The sequence below is a fragment of the Vigna radiata genome, chromosome 8 (assembly GCF_000741045.1).
Source record: "Vigna radiata var. radiata cultivar VC1973A chromosome 8, Vradiata_ver6, whole genome shotgun sequence".
Taxonomy (NCBI): domain Eukaryota; kingdom Viridiplantae; phylum Streptophyta; class Magnoliopsida; order Fabales; family Fabaceae; genus Vigna; species Vigna radiata.
The window spans coordinates 24,556,881-24,567,587 of NC_028358.1; the positions used below are offsets into that span (position 1 = coordinate 24,556,881).

At 32.2% G+C, this 10,707-nt stretch overlaps 1 protein-coding gene across 1 annotated transcript; it reads right to left on the minus strand.

Annotated features, from left to right (window-relative positions):
- Window positions 1–1,095: 1,095 nt before the first annotated feature.
- Window positions 1,096–3,346, minus strand: LOC106772677 (transcription factor bHLH3). The gene is made up of 2 exons (XM_014659221.2): window positions 3,151–3,346; window positions 1,096–2,839 (listed from the first exon to the last, which is right to left on the minus strand). The coding sequence occupies exon 2, from the start codon at window positions 2,822–2,824 to the stop codon at window positions 1,310–1,312; it is 1,515 nt and encodes a 504-aa protein (XP_014514707.1). The 5' UTR covers window positions 2,825–2,839; window positions 3,151–3,346; the 3' UTR covers window positions 1,096–1,309.
- Window positions 3,347–10,707: the final 7,361 nt, after the last annotated feature.

Below are 10,707 nucleotides of genomic sequence, written 5' to 3' on the forward strand. Positions count from 1 at the left end.
AATTTCAAATATTTTCTCTTTTTCTATTCAAATTTTAAGCCAAAGAGATTGTATTCTAAATCTCTCATTGTATGTAATAGAGGAACATTTAGATATAATTTAGGAGAAGAATGTTGGACTCATAAACCATACATAACCATCTCCACTTTTTGTAAATATCTTTTGAAATATGAGTTTGTAAGAAAAATACGTGTTTAGATTATTATCTACTTTGAATTGTGTCTTTGACTCTTGAACACAAGTAATGACTTTTTCTTGAACATTTATCGAGGAAAACGATTTCTTCATCTTTGAAGAAGTTTTTCTTTTGTTCCTACAAGAGTCAAACCTATTTTTCTTTTCTTTATATTCGTAATTATCTTTTTTAATTATTCACATTCTTTTCCCTCGAGAATTTACTTTGATATTATCAATTTTTGTCTAGCTGAATTGTTTATTTAATCCGTATTCATCTCTCATAAACAAATATTCACACTTATGTTGTTTTCCTTTAGGGGAATGTTATCAAAAGTGATCTTGCAAATTTCCTAACGTCGTCATCCATTGCTTCATCAAAACTTATTTTTGTGCATTAAAATTTACTAAGTTAACATTGAAATCCTCCTTAGCTAACAAAAACTTGGTCTTGGTAAACGCAGAAGAGCATAATCTTATATATTACTTTTATACTTGAACCATCTCAAATTAGGAATTTATGGTAATTTAATTTGAGAGATTCAAATTTCCAACAATCAATTTTAGAATTATCCTTAAAACCATTCGGATCTCTTTCTCGTAATCACTTTTCCATCTCAGTAATTAATAAGGATAATGATATTTAGACAACATTTTTTTGACAATATTTGAACATTGATTACGTATTGACACGTAATCAATGTTCAAATATTGTCAAAAAAATGTTGTCTAAATATCATTATCCAGTTAATAATTACCCACTTAAACGTACTACATAAAATACAATGATGCAATATATACATAATTATAGCTAGTGTTCAGGCGCAGCCCAACAAAGAATGGGTAATGCAAATAGCAGAAGAATGCACAGTACATATGATGATCCGATGTTAGGCATTTTTTTGGCTTATAGATTGATGGTTATAGAAAATATAGTTCAACTTGTATTATCCATCATCTGAAATTCAACCACTAATTTACTTAGGTACATAATTAAGGTTATTGATGATGATCTGAACACATTTTAAAACGGATTACAAGTAACAAATAACACTAAGAACAATCATATGTCAGCCTATCAGACAAACTGAGGGTAATTCTAAGAAGACGATGCTACATAAATATGATCTCATGGTCAATTTTTGGATAGGGCCGCTTCAAGCTTTTCTTTCAACTGTATGGCAGCAGCCTCCCCTCCCTCAGTTCTTATGGAGAATGTATGAATGATTTTATCATCTGTAGTAGAAACATTGGTGTCTTGAGCCACAATTTGATGCTCCCTGAAAGTTTTAACTACATCAGAAACAGGGTGAGTATCTAAAGGGCATCTCACTGTCACAACTGTGTCATCCTCTCTTTCCTGAAAATCCATATCTGGCAAGGATAACCTCTGGTCCTTGTTGTTAATCATGTTCTTCTCAGCTTCCAACACTTTGATCTTCATCTGGAGATCAGTGATGAAGGTAATGGCATCACCAAGCAAAGATGCCTTGTCCATTTTAGATATATTGGGGACAACAGCTCTTAAGGCATAAAACCTCTGGTTAAGCTTCTCACGTCTCTGTCTCTCTGCTTCAACATGATTCAGTGGTTCCTCTCTCCCATTGGCAGGTTTTCTACCTCTTTTTCTGGGCTTCCTCTCATCTGCATGAATTGAGGACGTGTCTTCATTACCGAGATCTAGACAAGGAACCCTTGCTTGGGCATTAAAATTTCCACCCATCATTTGATTCAATTGAGGGAACATCTTCCCTTCACTACTGTCCCCCAAAGTTCCATTGGATGAATTTCCATACGCATGGTTCAACCCCAGTCCTTGAACTTCAAAAGAGTCAGAAGTAAAACCAGGATCATCTTCCACCTTTGGGGAGAAACTAATGGTTATAGACTGAGATTTTGTATCCCCCAGGCTTAATTCGTGCCCAAAAATCTTCGGAAACACCTTAGTCTGCCCGGGACTGGATTCCCCAAATGCTGTCTTCACCATCTCCACAAAACCCTGTTCTTCAGACACCACTTCATTCGAACCAAGCTCCACCACCCCAGATTTCAGAGGAACAAAAACAACAGTTTGAAGACCAGCCACTTTCCCTAGAAATGATCTAGATTCTAATTGATTCAAACAACCGGCAACATCAGATGTCCAAATCAATTTACCAGATTTGAATGAACTCCCAGGACCACATGGCGAATCAAAACCGAATATGTAACACATTGAGGATAAGTAAAACATTAGCAAATCAGACAACCTATCCAGTCTTGCATAATTAGCCTCTTTCGACACACACCCACCAAAACAGGCATCAAGCTTCTGCAGCACCATCTTTCTAACCTCCTGCTCATCGTCTTTCCCCATTGAACTCCTCTTCCCTTTGGGATCACTGCAATGCCCGTCACCCCAAATCAAGGCAGAACCACCAGATTTCAAGCCAGCAACTTGCCAGAACACTGCATAGTTCCACTTGGAACCCTCAACAAGCTGGCACAACCTCTGACGGAGGGTGGAGTCAGCACCGACAGAAGGAGCAACAACGCTGGAAAAAACATTATTGGAAAGTGCTGAAATGAAAAACGCAACAGCCTCTGCACCTAACACAGACTCCAACACACCCTTGTCTTCTTCGTTCACACAAAACTTCTCCCCCATCATCTTTCTTCCTCCCTCCTACCTCATATACATCAAGATCAAACAAAAATTTCTCAAAAAGTTTCACTGGGATTTCATCCAAGTTTAAATTTCCAAAACCCCAAAATTTGCATAATCAACCCTAAACTGAAACCCCTGAGAATATCCAACCAAACCCCACAAACTTCTGAAATTCATGACATGTGTCTTTCCAATTACATATAAAGGATGATTATCACCACCAGTCTAACTTAGTCTTGAGCTCCAGCTTAGTAGGTCGCAAACCCAATGAAAATTGTTTACCAGAACAAACAAATTCAGCATAAAAACAAAAGAAAAAACAGAATTACCTGAAGTATATTGATTTGGCGTGGTGTATAACGAATAGGGAGACAGAGAAACTTTGAACAGATATAAGATTTAGAAAACCTGAGAAAGAGAAAGAGGTTCCGTCTCAGATCTGGAATTATCAAACCTATTTGTTCTTCTTTCCTTTTGCTTTTTTTTTTTTTTTTCTTTTCTTTTACTTTGCCTATTAAAGATTATTATTGCATGGTTCATGTATACGGTGGCACTAATATGTCCTCTAAAGTCTGAATAGAAAACATTGAACCACGAATATTCTTAAACTCAATATCTTATAAAATTTTAATAATAAGATTAAATACTTTTAATACTTATTAATCTAAAGAATTTTAATAAAATTTGCATTGTGTATCTTTATGAAGCAATAAAATTGTTTCAGACGTTAATTTGTTTGAATTAGTTTTTTTAATAATATAAAAAACTTACATTAATCCTTAAAAGGTTTTCTTAATCTTACTAAATTTAAATGTGCCGCAAATTAACTCCTTTATGATTAAGAAAAAGTCATTTCCTATCATAGGAATTTAAATTATTAATTTCTGGGACATTAATCATAATAGACAAAAAGAACAATTATTATTGTTAAAAATTTGATTGGGAATCATGTGTACTAAATAAAGTGTGTACACCAAAATAAATAATCTGAGATGTTGTGTTCTAGAGATTTCTATAATTAAGCTATCTATATTATAGCTAGTGTTCTCTTCATTCAATGCTCCTTACTCGACTATAACATTTTATATATTTGCTTCTAGGGTTGGGTAATGGAAATAAATATATTTATTTTTTATTATATATTTTATGTAAATATTTTTAAACTAAAATAACTATTTTATCAATTTTATTTTTTAAGTGATTTTTCTTAATTTAATTCTTTTTTATTTGATAATTCTTAAAGCTTAATTTTTTTATATTTTAAATTTTACTTTTTAGGAAAAGTAAAATGATTAATTTATTAATTTTTAGGAAAGTAAATACACATATATCTCTAAAATTGTATGATATTATCTATGTTTTAAGTGAATAGACCTATTTATCTAAGCGGGTCAGCTAGACTAAACTATCAGCTTTAATACCAATTGTAGAAAGGTAAACTTAGAAAGATTTTTATCTGAAAAAATATTGTATGCTTTGATCCAAACTATCAAAGATTTGTTTTTAGTAACATTCCTTAAAAATATTTATAAATAAAGATGTCTCGTGTGTATATGAATTATGTATATCTTTTTGTTTTATTTAAGGTGAGACTTTTATTTATTTGTATCTTAAACAATAATTTATTTTATTTGAAATATTTTTTGAAGTTTAATTATTTTTATAATTAAAATAATTATTTATAATAAAAAATTACTTCCAAAAAATTAAAATATTGAAATTATATTTAATTATAAAAATTATTTATATTTATTTTTATAATTATAATTTATTAATTTTTACCTTATAAAAAAACTAAACACATATAATTCCATATTACTCCTGTTATATTGAGCGAAAAAAAAAACTCCATACAACAGAATTTTAAGAGAATTTATTTTTATTCAATTAGATATTAAATAACATATTAAATTGAGTTGCAATGCACTTGTGAATAAAATAATATGTTAAAATTATTTTGTATCTTTCAAATAATATAATAATTTTTAAAACTATTACATTTTAATGAATTTTCTTATTTAAAGTTAATAATATTTCAAATTATTTAATAATGATTAAATTATTTGATAATAAAATTAAAAAATTATAATTTAAATTATTATTTAGTTTAATATTCTAAATTAGTTTTTACTTAAATGTATCAAAATATTTGTTGTTAAATAATTTGAATAAAAATTTAAAACAAAAATTGATAATATCATTTATTAAAATGATAAAAATTATAAATTTAAATTAGAATCACTAATATTAATATCTAAAAAAAATAAATAACTATATAAATTTATTCATAACAAAAGACACATTGATTATTTAATAGTTTAGATTGAATATATAAAGATAATTTTAAACAACATAGTTTTAATTTTTTTTAAAAATTCTAAAAAGTATTTCAAAATTGAAGACTTTTTTTTTATAACCATGGGTTAAAATGAAAGTTGAAATTTGTAACATCCCAATAAGTTGCAAATTATAATTATTTTAAGAGTTAACAAAAATAATAATAAAGAACAGTAAAGTAAAGAATAAGAAAGTAAGAAGAAGAAAACGTAATTATTACATGGAATTTGAAGTTGTACAAGAGATAAAATGTACATTGAGAGATCGAACGGTCTAAGATTCATATACTACCGAACGGCCTAAAACAAAAGACGTACCGAACGGTTTTACAGAATATAAAAGAATGTACGGTTATATACACAAGATAGTAATTAAAACCTAACTAAGGATCGGATGGTCCAACACTGTCCTCAGGTTGCTCCAACTGCAGGGCTTATGTAATTTAATTATTCCAAACTCACATTCATTCAAACATCACAGTAGTATAATCAAAACAACATTCCAATCATACATTCATCATACAAGTAATCGAAAGTAAGAACCAAACTTTTAACTATAAAGACCGACCACTTAGACTCTGTCCGGACGGTATGAACAATGTAGCTCGACGTTTTTAGCACCCGGTGTGGTGTATTAACTGGCATTCATACATCAGCTGCCACCCGAGGTTAGTCCTAAAATGACCATCCGGTCTTATGACATACCCATCACCTTTAGAACAATTCTTTAATATATATATATATATATATATATATATATATATATGACACGTATTTTTAAGGAGATGATCGAACGGTCAAATATCGAGAAGAAAAACAGAGTATGTAAAAAGGTATTTTAGGAAGTGACGAACGGTCAAACACATAAGGGAACCGAGGACTTTTTAAGACCGAGCCAATATAGATAATTTATGAGAATGACCGAACAGTCAATCAACTGAGGAAACTTTAGTGATACCGAATACTATAAAACTCAGCCGAATGCTTTTTAAAATAAAAGAGTTCTCTTCAATAGACCAAGTGCCAGTACAAGACCGAACACCCTTGGTAAAATCAAGTGTCATTATAAGACCGAGCACTCTTCCAAAGAAATAGTGTTAATGTGAGACCAAGTACTTCAAAGACTAAGTGCTAGTCTAAGACTGAACACTTAAATGACCAAATAATGATTCATGACCGAGTACTTCAAGACCGAGTACTCTTTAAAGAATATTTTGAATAAAATCAAGGAGTACTTAGTCTATGATCGAGTACTTTAATGACCGAACGCTCAGTGTAAGACCGAACGTTTTTAAATATATAGTTACATGTTTATATACTAAAACCGAGAGGGAAAACTATCTTGATTTGTGTGAAAGGCTAACTAAGCAAAGTAGTAAGGGACTCTATATAAACACTTATAAGACCGATCGGTCATCAACTGATTTCATACAGAAGAGGATCCAGTCAAGACCGAACGTCTTTGGGGAAAACCGAACAGTCCTAATGACCCTCGGTTTCAGATTCCAGAATTTCACTAAGTTAGAGAATTTATGACTACATACCCAACATCAAACATGTTATTCAAACAACATACAATATTTCAACATACAATTAAAATCATCAAACATATACTTATTAAATCATGCATCCACTCATATGACATAATCATAATTAAATCTAGACCTCTAAGTTCTTGGCAGCAACTAACTCTATGGTTTCCAAAATCCAAGGTCTGATTGGTGGAGGCATCCATAGTTGCATCAAATACACAAAAATGGATTTAGAGAAATGAATTAACAAACACATGCAAGCTAAAAGGGTGCGTGCATGCAAGAAGACAAGGAACTTCAAAAGGGCATAAATACTTACCGGTTCAAATGGAAATCTGATCGGTGCAAAGGAAAACTCTTATCACCGGGAAGAATTAATCTAAAGATAGTTTGATGATCGGAGAAAGAGAATGATCAGAAATCTAGAGAGAAATTCGAAGGTTTTAGAGAGAAGGAGGAGAAAAATGGTGTTTCTGGAAGATGAAGAGGAAAGGTTGCATGCAGAAAGTGGTGTCAGATTTAAAATCCCACTTTAAATACAACCCCCAAAAACCGAACGACCCATTTCCTGCTTGCCACCTGTTTTCCATTTTTTGGAAACCCACATTCCCTCTGCTACCACACGGTTTCCGAAGGGTGGAGAATTAAATACACTGCATGGCTTGTCTCCTACTTACATGGGAAATTTGGAGAAGCACGACATGTGTACTCCACTAAAATGGAGCATTAAATAGGACGTGACAAAATTCCTAATTATTCTTATTTGAATAAATTACAAATAATATGTTATCTGAATAGTAAACAGTTTTATTTAAATAAATATTATGAATACTATCTCATCTGAAATTTCACAAAAATTAGACTTATAAATGATAAATCACTTGAAAAAAAGTTATATTTGATGAAGGTTATTTGCAGGTTATAAAATCTTCCAAAAATAAAAGATTTTCTAAATATTTATGATTTATACCAATTAGACTTTATAAATGCTAAATATTTTAATGTTTTATTAAAAAAATTTATGACTTACATCAATTATGATTTTTTTTAGTATTCCTTTTCAAAATTTTAATGTTTTTTTTTTTTCAGGTATTTTCTTCCAAAATTTTAATGTTCTTTTTTCTTTTAAGTTCTTCTTTTAGAAGGTTTAATAGCCAACTTTGTTCTTAGTTTGGTTGTCAAATATCAATTTAGTCCCTCATTACAAAAGTGTTTGAAATGAATCTTTAGTTTTAAATTTTTGAGTCAAAGTAGTCCCTTCTGTTAAATATAACCTAATGGAGTTAACAGGGTGATGATCTGGCACCGGTTAGTGGTAACGTGTCATAATCCTTGCTGCGGTGTTAGAACCTAAGGTTTGTCTTCTACCTTCAACCTTAATTTCCATCAGGCATGAAACCCTAGCCATTGCCACTGTCGCACTGCCACGAAAACCATAAGCCGTCACCGCCTCGTTGTCGTTGTCGCGTCGCCACAAAAACCCTAAGCCAACCACCTTCACAACCCAACGAGAAGTGCAAGCCGCCACAAAGCCTTCAATCTCCATGACACACACTTCGCACCGCTACCATCATCATCACGCCGCATCTTCCATTGATGTCGTCAATCATAGGAAACCCAAGACGCCGCGAGTTTAGAGACCGCGAGCCTTTGTTGCGTGAGCATCTTCTCCTCCTTCACGACTCACATTCATCTTCATCACCCTCGCCTGCAACCATCAACCTACCAAGGAAACGCAAAGGACAACAAAAAACCCAGAAACGCAGATTTGTGAACTCTCGCGAACCAAATGCGCGAGCCTCGCACCATCAGGAACCCTAAATCACATCTTCTTCCTTCTTCGCGAAATTAGTAGCTAGGAGGAAGAACCCAATCGCGATGAACCGTAGCACAAAATTGCATTAGTCTTCGTCTTCGACCCCAAATTGCAAAATCCCCAGGCTATCAACAAAGCCATCTTCACACCTCCATCGAAATCCCTCCCCTTTCATGACGATGCAGGTCCAGAGAAATTGCAAACCCTAATTTTTTGGGTGGGGGAAGAGGCTACCATGTGGCAGTTCCCCATCTTTCCCTAATTAAAAAATCCTATCTTAAAAATAAAACTTTGTTATTAAATAACACCTCACACCGCACAACTAAGTTATGACATGTTGCTGCCAGATCATCAGCCCATTAACTCCGTTTAGTTCTATTTAACGAAAGGGACTAATCTGACTCAATATTTTAAAAGTTAGGACCAATTTAAAACACTTTAATAAAGAGGGACTAAATTGAGATTTGTCAATCAAAATGGGGACAAAATTGCCTATTAGACCTTTCTAGAATCAGAACATAGACATTTTTCTCTTCTACTCCCTGTATCAAACGCGTCAGTTTCCTCCTTTACCTTTCAAAGATTCTGACAAGACTCATCTAATGACATCAATGGTTAACACTAACATTCTTATACAAATCATGTTTTCTGGGAGTTGATGAGATACTAACTCTTTAATTTGAATAATTATACTTTGACACGCTTTTTTACTTGAACATTCAAGTGACACACAGTGGGTCTTATTGATAAACTTTTTCAACCAATCAAATTACATAATTTAAAAAATTATTGACATTTTGTCGTGTCAAATGAACGTAACTGACACGTAGACGCGTGTAATTGTACTACTACCTCTTTAATTTATGTGATAAAAACAGCAACTCTCTTCCACTTGTAATTCATATAGACATAAAAGAAAAATACACGATTTAGCATATTTTCATTTATATACTAGTCATTTTATCTATTTTTATCTACTGAGATTTTTAACTCATTTTAAAATCCTAACAATTATTTCATTCAAGTGTAAATCCTTTTTATCGGTAAACTTCAAAGGGAAATTTTTATTTAAAGTATCTCAGTGGTAGCACTTAGTATTATTATTATTCTACGACAAGCTACACATGGAGGACTTTTAATATAATAAAGGAAAATAAAATTTTAACACCATTTTTTGACACTGCACACGTGTCAAAATGTGGTTAGACGATTTCAAATTAAAAAATAAACTTTGGTTTTTCTCTTCCAAATATACCCTTGGCTCAACTTTTTTAATTTGAAATCGTCCAATCACATCTTGACACGTGTGCAGTGTCAAAATAGTGTCAAAAAATGGTGTTAAAATATCATTGTCCTATAATAAATTTATAAACACTAGTGCAAAATTTAGATTGTATGACCCAAATTGTTATTCTCATAAAAAAACTGATGTGACACTTTTTGTGTAAATGAATGCAACTCTTTCGATGCCAAGTTGCTTACTCTTACCGTTATACTCATTGATTGGACTGTCTATAATATACAATGATCTTTCAAGAGTAAAATATAAGGAAAATGTTTGTTTGACACCCACATTTGACATAAATTTGACACCGTCCAGGTGTCAAATTTCTATTGGGTGATTTTTTATATATTGAAACAGCTTTTTAATAAAGTGACGGGGGTAGAAGTGGAATAATGAAACTTTGAATATCATTTTGGAATTGGCGGTTTCATTTTCGTTTCACTTTTACTGAGAACAGTTTCGCCTTCTCTCCAACATCTTTGTTCTTCGTTTGCCACCATCTCCATTGTTGCGTTCCTTTCGTTTTATCTCAACCAGGGAAAGGCGATCATTGAGAAGGTAAGCCCGTAGTGTGGGTATGTCGTTTTTGGTTTGGTTGGGCTTCGTGTTTGTTTCGTCATTTGCTGCCATTGTCGCGTTTTGGTGGTTTGGGTTTTTGTGTATCATTTCGCTTCTCATTATAATGTTGTTGTTTAGGTGTTAATTTTATTTTTTTAAACCCTAACCAAATATTGATATTTGGGCTCTTTGGTGTTTTGATTTTGTGTTCAGTTGGAATGGCTTCCGGAATCCCAAAGGTAACATAAAGTTTCTTACTTTTATTTAGTTGGGTAATTTGTTGTTAATATTAACAATGTTTTCTTTATGTCTTGTAGTGGAGGGTTCGTACTTCTTTGAATTCATCTTATATTATTGGC

Coding starts and splice junctions, on each gene's coding strand:
- LOC106772677 (XM_014659221.2), bottom strand. CDS start 2,824: ATGATGGGGGAGAAGTTTTGTGTGAACGAAGAAGACAAGGGTGTGTTG.